Raw genomic sequence first — 20,760 nt, forward strand, 5'->3', positions numbered from 1 at the left:
TTTGGTTGATGATTTTGCCTCTAAAATGAATTGTCTAAGCCAGAAGTTACTCTTGAAATACATAGGCATGCCTTTAGGTGCCAACCCAAGCAAGAAAATGACTTGGAGACCAGTGGTGGAGAATTTCAAAAAGAAGCTAGCTGGATGGAAAAGAAAGCTACTATCATTTGCAGAGAGGGTAACATTAATAAAGTCTATTTTGTCATGTTTTCCAGTCTATTATATGTCTCTTTTTAAGCTTCCTAAATGTGTTGCAAAGGAACTTGATAAGCTACAAGCTTTTTTCCTCTGGGATGATTCAGATCTGAAAAAGAAATTACATTTGGTGAATTGGAAAGAGATAACAAAGAATAAAAGACGAGGGGGGGGGGGGGAATTAGAAACATCAAAGCAGCTAATCATTTGGCCAGGAAGATGATGCACTATGGAATCAAATTATCAGTGGCAAGTACGGAACAATGGGGGTTGGATGGCTTCCCTCTAGTGTAGTTTCTAGCTATGTTTCTGAAGTGTGGAGGGATATAATATCTGTGGCTCAATGTAATGATAGACTCCACAAGTTCTGCCTGGATAATATGGAGATTAGAATTGGGGATGGTAAAAAAGTGAAATTCTGGGTGGAAAATTGGCTGGGTGATGCAAGTCTCGTGAATCATTTTCCTAGACCCTATTCCCTATCTGAAGAAAATGAGAACTCTCTGAGCATGCAAATAAACAGAAAAGGCAACCAAAGACACTAGTGCTTTACTATCAGAAGAAACCTCTATGCATGGGAAGAATATGAAGTGAGAAGCCTGCAGAGTATGCTTGGGGAAGGCCGAACATTAATTATCATTTCTATGGATTCCCTAAGATGGAAAGCAGATTCATCAAGTTCATTCAAAGTCAACAATGCATATAGTTGGTGTGAACTCAGCATGGGTCCTATGTTTGGAGTAGTTGAGTTAATCTGGAACAACTTCTCCCCTCCTAAGGCTAAATTTATCACTTGGTTAGCTTGGAAAGGTAGGTTAAAAACATCTGATTTCCTGCACAAAATTGGGGTTTTGAAGGGTAAAGTGGATTCCTCATGTGTGTCTTGCAAATCTGATTTGCAATCATTAAACCATTACCTACTCTTTTGCCCTTTTTTTGTGGAAGGTATGGTCCAACATTTTGGATTGGTGGGGATTACAATGGGTCTTACCAAGTTTAGTGGAGAGTTTGTTGCTGTGGTGGATAGATTGGAAGTTCAGGGAAAAAAAAAAAAAAAGAACAAGTTTGGAGAGCCATCCCAATTGCAATTGTGTGGTCTATTTGTAAATACAGGAATGAATGTGTTTTTAATGATCTCCAACCAAACTCAGAGGATTTGAGTGATCTCATCAAAGTAAGATTATTGGTGATTTTTTGAGAGGAAGATTATTGGTGATTGTTATCTCAAATTTTCAACAAGTGAGAAGATGCATTGGGTGAGAACCTACTAGTCTTGGGGTATAGTAATGCTACTGGTTTTCTTTGGAAACGGATGATGGTTTTTGGGTTATGATGTGCTCTGTTTTGTCCTATGTTGACCATGGTTTGGCCTTGGTTCACCCTTGGTTTTGTTCTTTGTCTGTTTGTATCATTTCAGGGTTGATTATGCTTTTTATTTTTAAGGTGTTCTTTTGGTTAGTTCCTCACCAACTAACTATAGGTGTGGTGCTTGCATATGATTGGGCTTGCTCCACGGTGCCAACCTAGATGGGATCGTGTTGTCTAACTATGATGCAGTGTGCACCCACCGTAGTTTCTTTACTAATGTACTATCTCTTGTAGTTTGGTTTCATCAATAAAATTTTTAAATGGTAATCCCTTTCAGCCTCTTCATTGGGAATACTGCAATGGCATCCAGATAGTGCCTACAATTTGCTAAAAAATGAGACTTAAGTTACCAAACAATTTGTACAATAGGACCTTATATATGTGCTAATGAAAACGCCATGGGAAATGAAAAACAAGTGTACATGGTAGTGGAACTTTTTACTAAATTGTCCCAGATTTAATTTGGGTGATATTATTCTTCTAATGAATTTTGATATAACCAATAATTTCAAAACTAAAATCTTGTTAGACTCTCATTAATAGAAAATTCATGAATTGGATTTTTAAATCATGAATTGCATGATGCCCCAACTCCAACATTAGGTTCATGACACCACTTGTATGCCAAGGAAGATCCAATCATGAATGGATATCAAATGACTATAATGAATTGGAATGTTTTGTGTTGCCGAAATTAAATTTGCATATTTCACCCAAGCTACAAAAGTTACAATAGTTGATAGTGATATATTGATAATACAATGTTTATTCAATTATTGAATTAGTAAACCATGTAATTTCAAAATTCCCTAGTAATATTATCGAGGATATGGCTCTGTAATTGAAGCCTCGTTAATAGATATGTTTATAGGATGATGTGAAGATTGATTTGATCTTATAGTCCAAGAGGGAAATTGGCCTGGAAAGGATAAGTTTGAATTTGTGCTGCTTTCAAGAAGGAATCCAGGTTTTGAGGGCAATGGGAGACTCATACTAAAGCTAGTTAGCATTAAAACAATTGAAGCCATTGTTGGTCTCTTGGCCACATTTTCTTGTACACATAATAAGCCAATGTGAATGCACCTAATCTTGTCACTATTTGAACCGCTCCTTAGTGTTTGGTCAATCAAACTCAAAGCTTTGCCTTCTCTCCATTTTTTCCATGCCTGCAACAAGTAAAGAAGATTCAAGAAACTAAAGGTTAGTTAGTTCAAGTGATGTTGTACCCAAATACAGGTCCTATAATTTTTGGATCACATAGTACTCCTATACATATAAAATTAAATAATGCATTTACAAGTTTTTCATACTCACATAGCTTAGAAGATGCTCTATATTCCCTGCATTGACTGAACTACCATTCTTCTTACCACTCACAATCTCAAGGATTAAGACACCAAAGCTAAAGACATCAGTCTTCACAGAGAATTGCCCAAACTTTGCATACTCAGGTGGCATATACCCACTGCATGACATAACCAATAGAACTGTTTAAGATTACAATGCTAGCAAAGTCCTATTAATATCTTTTAAAACTTGGTATTCTTAGCTAATTGTGGTTTGTTTTCATTACTAGTTTGTTTTACATGATACGGATCAACCTCAACTATATAATTTTCATTAAGTAGAAAATGATATCTGTGCTTACTAGGTTCCCACAATTCTTTTGGTATTGCCTCTACTTTGATCAACAACAAACAGCCTTGCCATACCAAAATCTGCAATTTTAGGATTCATCGCACTATCTAACAAAATATTACCACCTTTCAGATCATGGTGAATGATCCTGAGTTGAGAATCTTCGTGAAGATAAAGAAGTCCACGTGCAATGCCTAAAATGATTTTGTAACGTGTTTCCCAATTTAAAAGCAACCGCTTGATTGGATCTACAAAGTCATCAAATAAAAAGTAATCATCATGCATAAGTCATACTAAGATAGATATTAAATTAATGCTCAAGTGGCAATGCAGGTGAATAAAGTTGAAGCAGTTGTGAAAACATAGCTACTATTTATAATGGAGTTTGCATTAGATAAAATCTCGTAGCTACATTTAATTAGTAGGAGATATGATCATACCAAAAATGAAACGATCAAGGCTTGCATTGGGCACAAACTCATAGATAAGAAGCCTTTCTTTTCCTTCCATGCAAAACCCAAGAAGCCTAACAAGATTTTTGTGTTGGAGCCTGGACATTAACACGATTTCATTCTTAAATTCTACTTCACCTTGTGTAGAACAATCGCCAAGTCGCTTTACAGCAATCTCTTGTCCATTTGATAATTTACCCTGTTCAATGTGAAATGTGGATCCTTAAGGATTTATCCAATAACTTTTTATTGAAACATATTCCAATGAAAAATATAGAATGATTCGCTTGTTATGTCACAAGTAACACAGGATGGAAAGAATGTTTCATTACCTTGTATACCCAACCAAATCCACCTTGTCCGAGCTTATTAGCATTGGAAAAGTCATTTGTTGCTACTCTAATTGTGGCAAAGTCAAATCGCAAGGAATCCACACTTTGAGATGCATCCTCATCTTGATAGAAGTAAAGAAAGTAAATCGAGAATTTAAATGAGAAGATGAATTTTGATTAAAGATTTTGCATTTAATAAGTGTTTAATTCTACTTGTAGAATTGCACATCTGAACCCCATGTTTTTGTAGGGATGGTCTGCACATGTGGAGAAAAATTTACCAATAAAGGTGATCTATATGTTTTTGTAGGAATGGTATGTTAATGTGGAGAAAAAGTTACTCATAAAGGTGATCTATGTGTAGGACGATTTTTAAAAAGAAATGTGCAGGGTATAATAGTTGAAAGGGGTGTGGGGCATCTCTTTGAAGTGACTGGGGACCATAATGAGTTTGAATACGGTTGAGGACACAATATAAATCATAGAGGTCTCACTTTCTCTAACAACTAAAGCTTTTGAATGAGTTGAAAGTAAGTGAGTCCAACAAATGCAAGAACTTTAATTATTAGGTATGCGGTGAGATTCAAATACAAGATCTATTGCGAGCTCTAATACTATATTAAATTGTTGATCATCAACTCATCTAAATGCTTAAGCTGTCAAAGAGATGTACAACTTTATTGTTTATACAATTCATTCTAAGCCTTTTGACCTAATCGAAAATAGACAATATTGTATAATATGTATCAAGAGCTTGCATTGTGCACCCAACAATTTAAACAATCAACCATAAAAGTTCAAGTGGAAACAGAAACCTCTCAATCCATACATTGCCCAGATTTTATGTTCATGTTTTGCGATGGCAAAAATTTGCAATTGCATCATAAAGTTGAAATTTTATATATAACATCATTTTCTAATTTTACAGCGCAAGCAAAAGCATTTTACTCTTCTATTTTCCAATACTTACCAGCATGGTGCAAACCACCATGTCTTGAAACCTTAAATAATTTTGATACGACTGTTGTCCAAGCCATTTTGGAGGGGCCACCAGAATCCAACCTTTCTGCGATATCAAAACCCAAAATGGTGAAATATTTAAGTGTCAAATATAAAATGGTGGAATATATAATGTGTCAAATATATTTTTTTCTTTCAATAATAACGGTCATCAAGGAATAAATTTACTTACTTTGCACATCCTCAGACTTTCTTAATCGGAAAAAAGCAATGGCAAGGGTACTAAGTACTAATAACAAACTCATTGGAACAAAAATAACAATAGCAGTCCGAAATGTGCCACTCCTATTGTCTGCAGCAGACATAAAATGTTGAAATCAAATATCAATGCCTGAAGTTACGATAATTTGTGATTTGAAAATACAGTTACATATTTTTGTAGTAATGTTACATACTTTATTAGTAATATTATCACAAAAATGAGTAATTGCATTTTTTAATCACAAATTATTGTAACTTTAGTAAAAAAATTATGTAACATTGCCAAAAAAAAATAGCTTTTTTTATTAGTAAAAATCAATTGTTAGTTGTTAGATTAGAAATCAATTGTTAGTTGTTAGATTAGAACTTATGACAGTCACACCCCCCGCCCCAGGGTAAAGCACGAGTGCTTACCTCTCCTAATCCAACTCGCTCTTAAGGAGAGTTGAATCCATAACCTTCTAAACCCTTAGAATAGTCATGGTAATTGATTAGGCTAAAAGTACATTTAATAAATATCTTATGAACAAACTCTACTTGCATGCAATAACCCACAAACTATATCTATATTAATATATTGTGAGTGCTTTTTGCTGGTTGGTTGCTCACCAACTCGGTTTGGTGCTAGCACATGATCAAGTTTGTATTTTGGTGTCAATATAGTTGGGATGATCTTATTTGCTGTGATACTTTACGCACTCACCCTCTTTATTGATATTTGTCTTTGTACTATGTACCTCGAATTTCATTAATAAAGTATCTTTTATGTTGCCGATCAAAAAAAAAGTAGTTATTTTACTAGCAATATATTTTAGGGTAGGTTCCACTCGAGTTCGACTTCTCAATTAGTGGACAAATTATAATATTTCATTGGTCGGACACAAGAATTCCTGACGTACTAGATATAATCTGCAATTAGTGGGTATTGTTAGGCTTTCTGGGCCTTATCATATGGGCTCTACTTGATGGTCCAAATAGTTCAACTTGTATGACCTATCCAATATATCAATTACATAAACAACTTGATTGGTTGGACAACTATAACTATATCATCGTATTAAATTTGGCTTTAAAAATATATATATATACGGTTTATTTTTAAAATCATACTTGATATATATTTCTTTTGAAGACAAATTTGATATGATTATGTTATTACTGTTGTCTGAGCAACTTAATTTTTTACATAAATTGACCTGTTCAAAATGCTCCACAAGATGAATAGTTCATATTATTGAGTGGAGGCATATGGTGAGGTCCATGAAACCCAACAAAACCCTTCAATTGGGATGTCCTCCCAACTTGAGAGTCTTCTGAGTTCTGACCATAAATTTTATGCTACAAAATTAAATTCATCATGTTGTTATGCACCAAAATTGATTTGGGAAGCCCTTTTCTCCTAATCTAACTCCCCCTCAGGAAGAGATGAACTCATGGAGTCCAGATCCTCTCCGGCCCTCCCTCCGGTCAACGGCCAGGATTTGGCCACGTCACCCCTAACAAAAGCTAGGGCTCAGATTAGCTAACAAAAAAATAAAATAAAAATTGAGCCGAATTCAGCACAGCAAAACAGAGGCAAAACAGAGGCTCTATTTCCACGTGAAAGAACAAACAAAAAAAGAGAGAGGGAGAGGGAGGGTTGTCTGGCGACTACCGGTAATTTCAGCAGCAACAAATAGCAGTAATTTCAGCACAAAAAATGACAAAAAAAAAGCAGCAAAATAGCACCAAAACAGCTGCATTTTCAGCAGCAACAAACAGCATTAATTTCAGCACAAAAAATGACCAAAAAACAGCAGCAAAACAGGGCTCTGGTTCGTGGTCGCCGGAGCTCTGGGTCGCGACTGAAACCTTCGGAGCAGGGATGATGTGCTGAGGGAGAAGGAGACAGGCAGAGGAAGAGAGAGAAACAGAGAGTTTTCAAGTTGTCACTTGGATAACTGAAATTTCTCCAACTTTGAAGTCAAAATCCCAAATTCAGTAAATCCGCATTCTCAAGCAAGAAGGAAGAACACAAAAAGTTGAAAATGACTCACAAAAAGCGTCCAAATACAAAAAATATCACAAAATTGGATACAACTCTCTTACTAGATCAAGGAGACAGACAGAGGAAGAGAGGGAGAGACCCTCTGTTTTGCTGTGCTGAATTCGGCTCAAATTTTTTTTTATTTTTTATTTTTGGTTAGCTAATCTGAGCCGTAGCTTTTGTTAGGGGTGACATGGCCAAATCTTGGCCGTTGACTGGAGGGAGGGCTGAGAGGATATGGACTCGATTTGATTTGTTGGGCTTCATTTGCCAACCTAGTTATTGTTGTAATCAATTTTGTAGTGATGTTGTACTTGATGATTTCTCAATAAAATTATCTTTTTTGCAGATAAAAAAATAAAAAGGGATGTGGTGGACGTTAAGATGTACCTGCTTTGGTTGTAGTGTTTATTGATGGGGTTGACGGGGGAGGAGCCAAAGTAACTACAGGTGGAGGTGGTGGAGGTGGTGGAGGTGGTGGCCGTGGTGGCGGTGAAGCATCAGCTGTATATTCATAGAATTGGTTCAATTCATAATGAAATACACAACTTGGTGCCAAAACATTTGCTTGTATCTTCCTATAACAAATACTTCGATATATATCCACTGCTCCTCTTAGACAATTTGAACAATCAGCTGATGATAGGTCAGGGGTACACTGCATCAGAGCATATATATCCTGATCTGTTGTAAAGTTTTCTTTACCAGTTACAAACTTGAGAAGAGAAGATCCAGAAGAAGTTGAAGCACTCATGGCAGCCCTGAATATAAGGCTATCAACCAAAGTACCCATGGCCTGATCGAACTCATCAACATTGTTGGTGATGTTATTTGTAATCATCACACAGATAGCTGGAGCAGTATCCATAACCCTGAAAAAGGACTTGTATGAGTACCGCACGGTACAGAGAGCTGGGTTTCCCCAACTAATCGCTTCTTTCTGGTTCGGGCACTCGTTGATAATAACCTGACTTGTATAATTGATACAGTCGAAACACCTATAGTTGGAAAGGTCACCTCTGCAAATTCCGACAGCATAAACTGTGTCGGAGCCTTGCCCGATGGTGGTAGCATAATACCCACCATTGGCGGAGACATTTGAGGCAAGGGAAGATAGAGCGATGTCGCGGTTTTTGGCATATGTGCTGTTACTGGTGAAGTTGCCTGTGTTATAACACATCGCGGCTGTCTTTAGGCTAAGAAGGCTTATGAGTATACAAGAAAGAAAGACAACCAAACTTGAATTACCCATTATTGCTAGAGTCCTTCGAGCAAGCAATGTTAGTTTTTAAAGCAAAAAACAGTGTTGAAATGTGCTTTTGATGGGGGCAGTTGTGGAGACATAACGTGGGGAGTCAGGAAATTAAAGGGTATTTATTAATTTTTGAATTAATATTAAATATAAAAAATTAAATAAATTGTTACAAAAATATTTTACATAAAATTTTATAATTAATTTTGAGTAAAATTGAAAAGAAAGTATTGCGTATAACTAGTGTATCATGGATAATGTAAAAAAGTCATATATTTAAGTCGTAAAATAAATTACATAATGGTACGATAAATCAAATTTTTACAAAATTTGAATAAAAATTTCATATAATAATAATATTACGTCATTATTGACATGTGATATCACCAACCAATAGTAAAACAACATATAAATGGTGAATTCCACATGCAAATATAACTAACACTCTAGTAATTTTTATATATATAGTGAGATTAATTATATTTATATATCAATAATGATAAATATTATTTTTATATTAAAATTTTTTCACAAAATTTTCATACATAAAAATATAATTTGTTATAATCACTTCATTTTCAATAAAACAATCATTATTATTTTCATAAATTTAAAAATATCCTTCATATTTTATTCTAAATATTATTTTTATTTAAAATTTTATTTATATACATGTGGTCGGCCACTGGAGACACATAAATGTAAAAGTATTTGGCATGAAAAGTATTGCAGGAATCAATCTCAAAGTCAGCTCTGGCAAAGGAAAAGAAACTTCAAAGCATACGCTTTATTTAATCACCATTGAAGGCTGCCCCTTCTCTTGTTTAGACGCAAGGATATAATATAAGATTATTAGCTTGACAAATATATTTTTTAAAATAAATTATTTATTTTTTAATGACAAATACCATAGATTCCTTAAATTCTTTGATATTGAGATGTGAATATATGTTTTTATTTTTTTCATCGTTTAACATTTACCTAAAAAATATTTGGTTTGAGTTTTTTGAATTAAACTTTTTGAAAATTGAGTTTTTTATTTTTCATATATTTTTTATTTTTAGTGAATATTTTTAAAATTTTAAACATATTTTTTTTAACTTTTTTAGATGCACCTTATTTAGATGTATCTAAAAAGGTAAAAAATTGTGAAAAAATATTTTAAAAATTAATAAATACATAAGAATACAAAAAAAATATACTGAATTCTTATTTTATTTTATTTTTTATATTTTTGGTATTTAGTGAATTTTTAAAAGATTTTTTTCACAAAAATTATATTTTTTATGTGTATTTATGTTAAGTGTCTCTATAAAATGAGCTTTTGATAGGGCAGTTGTGGAGACATTACGTGGCGAGTTAAGAAATTAAATTAGTAGAGATATTTATTAATTTTTAAATTAATATTAAATATAAAAAATTAAATAATTTTTTTTTTTTTTTTTTTGTTACAGGGAAATCCTTCCACTCTCCCGCAGGTCTAAAGCAGCGCCCCATAAGGAGATCACCAGGGTGTCCTGTTGTCCGTTTCGAGTAAGAGACTATAACTTGGAAGCTTGTCCCGACCTCCTAAGGCAAGCTTCGATTAAGTCAGGAGCATCAAACCCACAGGCATCCTTGAGGTCAGCTTCGATTACTATAACCTGGAAGCTTGTCCCGACCTCTTAAGGTAAGTTTTGATTAAGTCAGGACTCGCACAGCGAGGGAGTATCAAACCCACACCAAGTAGCTGATTAGGCATTTTTGAGGTCCAACCTCCTAAGGAACAGTACTTCGCCCAGGAGATTGGCCCAAAGAGAAAATTGAACTTATGACATTGAGATTTAAATTTCAAGACCTTACCACAATATCACAATTCCTTGGGTTTAAATAAATTATTATAAAAATATTTCCTACAAAGTTTTACAATTAACTTCGAGTACTAATCTGGTCGGCCACTGTAGACACATAAATGCAAAAGTACTTGGCATGAAAAGTATTGCAGGAATCAATGTCAAAGTCAGCTCTGGCAAAGGGAGAGAAACTTCAAAGCATACGCTTCATTTAATCACCATTGGTTTCGTTTGGAAAGTTGTTGGGCTTGTTTGGTTTGATTTTGGGAGATGAGTTTGGGAGATAAAAAGTACGAAAAGTTGTTTGGTTTGATTTTTTTGGAAAGATGTTTTGAAAAATTATTTTGAGAGAGAGTTTTGAAAAAAGTGATTGATTTGATGTGTATGAGAGAGAGATTTGTTTGGAAAACTTGTTTGGTTTACAAGTTTTGAAAAAAAAATTTGAGAAAATTTGTTTGGTTTGAGTTTTTCTGAAAACTCATTTGTAAAGAAATTTTCCCAAAATTTTTTGGGAAATTCAAACCAAACGAACCCGTTATTTTTGTAAGTTATTTTAATTTTTAATTATTTTAATAGGTTAAATTTTTTGCGTTTGAAAAAATAATTAAATTTTTTTATGGTTAGATGTGATATTTATGAGAGAAAAAGTAAAATAATTATGAATTTAATGTGATATTTTATCTTATTAATTATTTTAGCCTATTTTATTTTTTTTTGGTGAATTTTAAAACAACCCCCCAAGTGAAGGCTGCCCCTTCTCTTGTTTAGACGCAAGGATGTAATATAAGATAATTAGCTTGACAAATATATTTTTTTAAAATAAATTATTTATTTTTTTAATGACAAATACTATAGATTCCTTAAATTCATTGATATTGAGATGTGAATATATGTTTTTATTTTTTTCATCGTTTAACATTTACCTAAAAAATATTTGGTTTGAATTTTTTGAATTAAACTTTTTGAAAATTGAGTTTTTTATTTTTAGTGAATATTTTTAAAATTTTAAACATATTTTTTTTTAACTTTTTTAGATGCACCTTACTTAGATGTATCTAAAAAGTTAAAAAATTGTGAAAAAATATTTTAAAAATTAATAAATACATAAGAATACAAAAAAATATACTGAATTCTTATTTTATTTTATTTTTTGTATTTTTGGTATTTAGTGAATTTTTAAAAGATTTTTTTCACAAAAATTATATTTTTTATGTGTAGTTATGTTAAGTGTCTCTGTAAAATTTAAAAAGTTGCTTAAAATATTAAAAAAATTAGTAAAAACAAAAAAAAAATGCGAAAAACAAGAAAGTAGAATTTTCTGAAAAGTTTTTTTGAAAAACCAAAAACAAGCAAAGTGAAATTTTTTTAACTTTTTTGTCTTTAATGGTTTTTTTTTTCAAATTTGTCAAACATTTTTTATTTTTTAAAAATTGCTTAAAATATTTAAAAAAATATTGAAAAACAAAAAAAAAAACAAAAAACTCAATTTTTAAAAAGAATTAAATTCAGAAAATTAGAATCAAACCAGGTGAATATTTGTTTTTGCTTTTTTTGAAGTGTTTAAATTTACTTTACTTTTTGGGATTTTAGTTTATGATCGCTAGTAATATTTTTTTAAAAGGTAACGATAACACAATTTTTTTATATTAATTTAGGTCTCTCAAAATATACTGTGACAAAATTTTATAATTTTTTTAACTCATTTGAAAATTTCAAAATTTTATAACTTTTGATAAAGATCTCTTTTTTATATATATAAAATTTGTAGTTTTAAAATCGTTTTTTTAAGATCTATAAAACAAATCTATAATAAATATTAAAAAAAAAGTTGACGAACTTGAAAACTCGAAAGCCTCACTTTCTACTTTTGTTTTGGAAAGACAGTACCAATTCTAGAGAAAAAAACAAGGAAATATAAATATAGAAAACATTAGCATGGAACCTATAGTTTTAAACTAGTTAGGCATAGTCTAATTGGCCATCATGACTTTCGTAAGGCTCAGTCTCGAAAGAAGTCACGAGTTCAATTCTCTTCAGGGGAATTGAATTAAGAGAGCTTAAGCATTTAGGTACTTTGTCAAGAGTAAAGAGACTTTCTCCCATATGTGTTAATCTAATTACTAACAACTAACATTTGGTGCCCCTCCCCCCCCCAAAACAAAAACAAAAAAAAAAAAATTTAAAAGGCTTTGAATAATATCAAGAAGAAATGCACAAGTTGACTTTTTATCTTTTGACTATTGTAATTTGGGACTAAAAAGTTTATTTAGGTTGTCTTCTTTGGCTTTTATGAGAGAAAAAGTAAGATGATTATGATTTGAATGGGATATTTTATATTTATTTTTAACTTATTTTGTCTTTTAGTTTAAACTTGTAAAGATGGCTTCGGACAGAAATTGAAAAATATCTTCCTTATTAGAATACAATGAAGTCTCACAAATATTTATACTCAATGAAGTCTCACAGAGTTTGTTACAATCAACCTAAATAACTCACTCTACTCTCATAACTGTATCTATCATAACTGTCTTTAATATCTTGCACATGCGTGAGCTAAGGAAGATATTTTTGTTTATGATGGCTTGAGCTGGGAGTGTTGTAGCTTAAGCTGAGATAGTTGAGAGTATTCTTCAATACTCGTATCATTCCCCCTTAAACCAATGGGGCTAAGAAGCACTATTAGTTTGTCCTTAAAATAGTGAAACCGAGAAAAAGACAATGACTTAGTAAAAATGTCAACAACTTGATCAGTCGTAGGAACATAAGAAAGAGAAATCTATTTAGAAGCAACCCGTTCGCGAATAAAATGGCAATCGATTTCGATATACTTAGAACATGCATGAAAGACTGGATTTGAAGCCAAAGCCATAGCATATACATTATCACACCAAAGAACAGATAGAGAAGAGTAAGAGATGGACAACTCTTTGAGCACCTGTTGAAGCCAACATAACTCAACAGCAGTATGAGCCATGGATCTATATTCAACCTCAATAGAGGACCTAGAGACTGTAGCTTGTTTTTTAGCAGACCAGGAAATAAGATTGGGACCAAGAAACACACAAAAGCCTAATGTAGATCTGCGATCTACAGAGTCTCCACCCCAATTAGAGTCAGTATAGGCATAAAGAAGAAAAGGACCAGGTGTGAAAGAGAGACCATGAGGTAAAGTGCCCTTAACATACCGAAGAATCCTTTTGACCACAGTAAAATGTCCAATGGAGGGAGAGTGCATATGCTGACAAGCTTGATTAACAACTAAAGTTATATCAGGCCTAGTTATAGTTAAATACTGTAAACCACCAACTAGCCTGTGTTAAAGAGAAGATTGAGAGAATTGCAAATCATCAGCAATACTAGAGGGGGGTTTGAGAGCCATAGAAGTTGAGCTAGGCTTGCAATTTACCATGCTTGTATTGAGCAACAATTCACCAGCATACTTTTGTTGGGAAAGGAAAAATCCATGAGAATGGGATTGAACTGAAATGCATAGGAAATACGAGACAACACCCAATTCCTTCATGGAAAAGACCTCATGCATGTGAACAAGAAAAGCATTGATGAGAGTAGAATCACTCCTAGTGAGCCAGATATCATCAACATATACAAGAATGATGGTGATAGAGGTAGAGGTAGTCTTGACAAACAAAGAGGAATCTGAATGACTAAGGAGAAACCCCTGCCCAAGCAAGAACATAGAGAATCTAGAATATCATGCCCTAAGAGCTTGCTTGAGGCCATAAACAGCCTTGTGGAGTTTACAAACATGAGAAGGGTACTGAGGATCTATAAAACCTTGGGGTTAATCCATATACACCTCATCTTCCAAAGTACCATGTAAGAAAGCATTGGAGATATCCAACTTCTTGATAAGCCAATGGTGATGAAAAGCTAGGCACAAAAGCACACGAATGGTAGGTTGTTTGGCCATTGGATTGAACGTCTCATGGTAGTCAATACCTTCTAGTTGATGATAGCCATTGGCAACAAGTCTAGCTTTATAGCGAGCAATAGAGCCATCTGAGTTCTTTTTTATTCTGAAAACCCATTTACAGCCAACCAGATGAATGAGTTGGAGATTGAACTGCAGAATAAGCTGTGGACTGTGATAAGCTAGAGGATGATGAAGAGTTGGAGGATGAATAATTTGGATCCATTCTAAACCAACAGTCAAGGGCAATGTGACTGTGACCTCCACAGATTTGACAAGAGGTAGAAGAGTAATTTCCTTGAGTGAATTGTCCACGTCCTTGTCTGTCTCTAGCACCTCTCGTAGAGAACCTATTGTCGTTGTATCTGCCTCCTCTGCCATGAAAAGAGCTACAGCCCCTATAATTTGAGCCTCTAGATCCTGAAGACTTAGACTCAATATTTCTAGTTACAGAGTAGGCAACAGTGGAGTCAGTGTTGAGAGCATATTTTGTCATATTCTCTATGTGAATGGACTCTGAACATAGAAGAGAACTCAACTCTTCCATAGTAATTAGCTCAACTCTACCACGAATTGTTGTTTCTAAAGCATCTTACTCATTTGGTTAACCATTCAAGGTTAAAAGAACTAGATCTTCATCATCAATGATGGAAGAGGCAAGACTGAGTTGATTAGTTATGGTTTTGATCTGTAAGAGATACTCTTCCATTGATAAACCTCTTTTGGACACAGACTGCAACTTGTTCTTTAATTGATGGATATGAGATCGAGATAAAGATGTATATCTCTTTTCCAAGGCAGTTTAGACTTGTGAACAATGTTGAAGATGAAGAACATATAAAAACACAGGTGGAGAAAGAGTAGCCGTGAGAAAGCTAAGCAGATGAGCATCAATGATCTTCCAATTCTCGAACTCAAGATTTGGAATAGATTTTCCTGAAGAATCAAGCACTTCTAGATCTGGAGATGAGATTGATCCAATAACAAATCCAAAAAAAATAATAGCATGAAGAACATTTTGTATTTGATTTTTCTGGATAAGAAAGTTAGTAGAATCTAACTTGACTATGACGAGAGAATTAAAATTTGACAGAAGAAGATTCATATTTGATGGTAAGATGAATGAAGATGTACATGAAGATGAATATGCCATTGAAGGACCTTTACTCGCTAGAGAAGAAAGGCTCTGATACCATAACAGAAATTGAAGAATATCTTTCTTATTAGAATACAATGAAGTTTTACAGATATTTATACTTAATGAAGTACCACTGAGTTTGTTACAATCAACTGTAGACGTGCCCTTGGAATCCAGGGCTTTGCTTACTACAGTTCGGACTCAAACGCCATGGTTCTTAATCTGATCTTGCAAAGTGCAATGTGAAACCGATAAATCACCAAAGAGTCCAAATCCGGCAAATCGTTTTGGAAAACTGATTTTTATAAAGAAGTGCCAAACATGGACTACTTTTCCAGATACAGAGTCACCACCTAAATATTTTATTTTTGCAGGAATTTAGGAAACCCTGACTCTTGCCTAAGGCCACGTGTCCGTCATCACCAAAGTTGCCTCGGCTCAGGAACTTGGGTACGATTGGGAAAGGTCATTTAATGAGCAACCCCTCTCGCCCGATCAAAGATCGGCCTGTACTAAGCATGATATCTTGTTTTTGAAAACAAATGTGTTCTTATTCCGGTTAATTAGCTGGAATTACTATGTGATGCGCACAGCAAAACAAGTATAGACTAGATCGTCTAATTTGGAACAAAGCATTGCGTATCCATGTGTTTGGAAAAATGGTTTGAAGTTTGCTACTCGCAAGTAGGCTAAAATGCAGATTTCAATGAATTGCCCCAATTCAAGTAATCCAACCTTCACCCACAGGCATTTAGGCAGTTAATCACGTAAGCAAATAGTCTTATAGCAAGCATGCTTTCATGGCAATATTAATACACATGCAGTATGCTAAAGCGTAAACACTCACAGTGTACTCCGAGCCAAAACAAGGAACTAGTTAGAAATTGTGCATGATCCTAGTTCATGTTAGAATGCCTAATGCAACACATGCGAAAATGCATTTAAGATAGGCTTGGCTATCCTAAAAATGTCATGTGAGATGCAACTTGGTACATGTATTCAAATTGGAATTGAAATACAACGCAGTTAGCATGATGCGCCGAGCCTGGTGCATGCAATACAGATGAATGATGCACGCATGCAAGCATAAGGTATGCTAAATGAAACGTGCCCTAAAACTAACCATCGTAAGCGGTTTAAGTAAAAAGGAAAAAGAAATGAGGGTTGGAAGACATGCATCACACACACACACACACTTATTACAACAATTGGCTCTCTCAAGGGAGAGACCGAATAAAGAGCTAACTAGCTAATCTAAGCTAATTAAACTAATTATTACAACACAAATTAATTAACTAATCCTAGTTAACTAATTATTACAAAACGAATTGAAATAGCTAAACGCATTAACTGTTAAAAGTACAAACCAAAGCAAAACCTAGCTATCTAAGCATGACAGCTAAGGAAAGTAATAAATCAGAAGCCTCAGAGGTAGAGGAATGCACGCATGTCCGATCGCCTCATTCAAAAATCCAATGCGATGCCTCAATTTGCCTCTGTTTTCATCCATTCTCAGAAACGTGCACCAAGCTCCAGGAAGCTGAAAATCCACCTTGGGAATCCAGTGGGAGGGTGGCTAACCACTTTTGGTCTCTCCAAACCCCTGCCGACCACTTTTTGTTGTTGAAAACCAAGAAAAGTGGTCGGCCAGCTACTTTTTCTGGCTGGCCGACCAGTTGTTGCTGCTGAACTGCAATTTGCTGCAACAGAGAGCAAGAAAGGGCATGGCAATGTATTTGCAAGATATGTGTGCACAACCACTCTCCCTATCATGTCATGAACTCAAGGGAGTGCGGTTCTCAACCCTCAGGCCACCAATCGCGCATTTTCATGCATGATGGCCGAGAGGCGAAGTTGCATAATTCAATATGAAAATGAATGCACAAGTAAACATATAAAGCCTAAAACTCTATCATGAATGACCAAGAGCGTCGACGACCGGGAATTAAGGCACGTTTCATCACTGTAAGTATGAAACGTCCCTCGTTTCCCGTGTTTGAACTAACACCTACTCCAAACACAATGTAAACAAGCATGGCATACACAATGCGACTCAAGCATGCAAGTATGCAATATGACTTAAGTATGCAAACACGCAATGCAATATAAACAACCTAACAAGGCTAATGGCATACACAATGCTAAAGCATGTAACAACTAGCATACACAATGCTAAATGCTAAGAACTAGATGGCATACTCAATGCAAGGTATTCATAAGGTTCGAAGCATAATGTAATGCATGTATGCACAATGCAATGAGGGCAACTTATGTAATATACCAAGCATGGCATGCTCAATGCAATATATATGGTATACTCAATGGACTTAAACCCAAAGGGTAGACCTCAATCATGCCCAAATCAGTGGCCATTGGTGATGAAATGAAGGCACATAAAACAAGGCATGCATGCACAATGTATTGGCCATCAAAGAGGCCAAAGAGCACAACTCTCAAGAGTGCTCAAAGTGTGACAAAAGTGGAAGTGTAACAACACTAGGTGCACTGAAATGAAGCAAGAAATGATGCCAAATCATTCAAACAACATAAGCAAAGCATGCTAGGGTCCTAAGGCATGAAAGCTGGCAAAGAGCAACACAAATGAGGCATGTAATACATGGCACTAATGCATGAACTAAGCATGGACCGAGCTCAAGTAAGTCTAATCATGGACCAAAACATGCTGAGATAAGGGCCCAAGGGCCTAGACATGCAAGCATGCCAGCTAAGGCCATAACAAAGCCATAATGGACAATACTCAAAGGCATTCAAAACATGAATAAAGTGGGAATATAAGCATGCTATAAGCTCTGAAATGTCATGCTAGATGATGCTAAATCATGTACACAACACAAACGAAGCATGCAATGGTGCTCAAAGCTTGAGGCAAGCAAGAGCATTTGTACTACAAGTATACAAAACATGAAGCATGTGATTAAGGCAACCCAAAACAGTCCTAGAACATGTCAAAATGAGTCTAAAATATGCATAGAAGGAAGCCAAAATGTGCTAGCATGAAGGGTATAAGACATGATTCATAAAAGGCAAATAAGGTGGATTACACTACACCTATTAAGACCAAGCATGGAATGACTTAAGCAACAAAAATCAAAGCTATGTCATGGCATAATAGCCGCAAATAAACACTGAAATGGTGGCTCGCAAGCAAAGGCATGAAGGCATACGCAATGGTTCATGTTAAGACATAAAGGGGAAACCCTCCAACGCATTGAATGAGCGATAAATGTGACTACATGGACTAAAATAACATAACTAATGATGCCAAATCATTGAAATAAGCCAAGTAATGCATGCCAGAGGATTCAATACACAAAGCTAACAAGCTAGATTGAACCAAGGCTATACAAAGCAAGTCATGGATGACCAATACAACACAAATCAGACCTTAAACATACTAAAACATGAACAAAGTCTTCATGAAGTTGAGCCAAAAGCATGCTAAAATTACATGTCAAGGCATGAGGCATGTTAGGCTAAATCATGGAAATGCACTACAAGTGCATGGAGCATGCAAGGGCTAACCAAACCAAACCTAAACAGAGGTATGACATGGTAAAATATCACCAAAGACATGCTGAAATGGACCTAAACCAAGCTAAAATGACATGTTACTTCATGAAGCATACAAAGCTAGTTTAAGGGATTTACACTACAAGTGTATAAACCATGCATGAGCCAACCAAACCATCCCAAAACAGATCTAAGGCATGTTAAAACAACACCAAAAATCCACTGAGATGGCTCCAAAACAAGCTAGAAAAACATGCTCAAACATGAGGCATACAAGACTAGATTGTGTGAGCTACACTACAAGTGTATAAGGCATGCATGGAATGACAAAACCAAGCAAAAACAGTGGTATGCCTCAGCAAAATAACCACAAATACAAGCTAAGAACAAGCTAACACAAGCTTATCAAAGATGCTCAAACATGAGGCATATTAAGGCATGTAAAGAAGACACAAGGATAGGGGATGACCCTCTCCTTCTTAAGACCTTAAAACACCATCCCCACCAGGCCAAAACAAGGTGGTCCCGAAGCTCACAAAAAAGGCTCAAAAACAAGACTAAACAAGGCCTAAGAGGGGGTAAACAACCCCAAACACAAAAGTGATCTTAAACAAACATTTTAGGCATGCAAAAACCAAACTTTTATTAGTTATGAGCTAAGCTTAAAACAGCATGCAAGATAGGCTAAAGCTTAAGCAAGAAAGGGGGATCTAAAAGTTAGAAACTCACCCTTGAAGACCCTCTTTATAACTGCAACTCCAGCAACCTTTTTGAACTTAAACCAGTCTAAGAACCTCAAAAACAACCTCAAGAAGCCTCAGCAACCCAAGCAAGGTGTTTAAGTGTGTGTTTGTGTGTTAAAGTAAGACAAATCTACACTTTTGAACACAAAAATGAAGAACAAGAGTGACATAGAGACAAAGCTATATGTAACTCTCTTAGGGAAATTTTTGTGAACCTGGAGGAGGGAGGAGGAGCCTCCCTTTTATAGAAGAGGAAAGCCAAAGCTTCTTGGAGAAGCTAAGCTTGAATGCCATCCCTCGATACACATTTATGGAGGATGGCTCAAATGCTCTCCAGCTGTGCCAATGCTCTCCAGCTGTGCCAACTGTCCCAAAATATCTCCAAAAAGGTGTCAAAAATTAGCTGACCACTTGAAGTGGTTGCCTTACTAGTTTAAGTGGTCGGCCGACCACTTTAGGTGGTCAACCAGAGCAAAAACTGGTCGGCCATAGGTGGGAGAGGTCAACACACTAAATGCAAGGTGGTGGTGTGGTGGCCGACCAGAAAAGATGGTCCAAAGACCTAGAAAGCCAGTTATCTGACAAGAAAACTAGCTGGAAAAAAGGAAAGTGGTCTCCAAGGAGAAATACTGGTCTCCCACCCTTGTACCACCTTCCAAACAAGGAAAACAAGGTTTGTACCAAAAACAAACCAAAGCAGATGCAAGACAAGAAATTAGGAGGCGAAACACACGGCCAAAAGCCCCGAAAACTAGTTGACGAGCATCAAAAGTAGTCTCCCGGACCACAGTGTTCCTCTAGGCAGAGGCAACAAGGTGTGGTTCAAAAACCACGCCAAACGGAGAATGTTAAGCGGTCCCGAGACAAGGAGCATGGCCAAAGGCTCCAAAAATCAGAAACTAGTCTCCAAACGGAAAAAGAGGCCTACGACTACGAAAAGTAGTCTACGACCACAGAGAGATGGTCTACAAGACCACTCCCTCCCTCCGAGAAGGGAAAATAAGACTTGGTCCGCAAACCGAGTCAAAGCACAAAAAGTTACGAGGACCAGAGGCAAGGCTCTCAATCAAAACTCTGAAACCTCAGAACGAGCACAACATG

General features: G+C 35.4%; 1 protein-coding gene across 2 annotated transcripts; it reads right to left on the reverse strand.

The window, feature by feature from the left end:
- Window positions 1–2,213: 2,213 nt before the first annotated feature.
- Window positions 2,214–8,563, reverse strand: LOC114301818 (cysteine-rich receptor-like protein kinase 34). Of its 2 annotated transcripts, XM_082886855.1 has the most exons (8): window positions 7,623–8,563; window positions 5,178–5,297; window positions 4,956–5,051; window positions 3,986–4,107; window positions 3,642–3,852; window positions 3,212–3,449; window positions 2,878–3,028; window positions 2,214–2,729 (listed from the first exon to the last, which is right to left on the reverse strand). In XM_082886855.1, the coding sequence occupies exons 1-8, from the start codon at window positions 8,482–8,484 to the stop codon at window positions 2,382–2,384; spliced, it is 2,148 nt and encodes a 715-aa protein (XP_082742981.1). In that variant the 5' UTR covers window positions 8,485–8,563; the 3' UTR covers window positions 2,214–2,381. The 2 variants fall into 2 exon arrangements, with proteins under 2 accessions (XP_082742981.1, XP_082742982.1); XM_082886856.1 differs by lacking the exon at window positions 5,178–5,297.
- Between the last annotated feature and the right edge of the window lie 12,197 nt (window positions 8,564–20,760).

The sequence above is a fragment of the Camellia sinensis genome, chromosome 9 (assembly GCF_055761805.1).
Source record: "Camellia sinensis isolate YWXY chromosome 9, ASM5576180v1, whole genome shotgun sequence".
Lineage (NCBI taxonomy): Eukaryota > Viridiplantae > Streptophyta > Magnoliopsida > Ericales > Theaceae > Camellia > Camellia sinensis.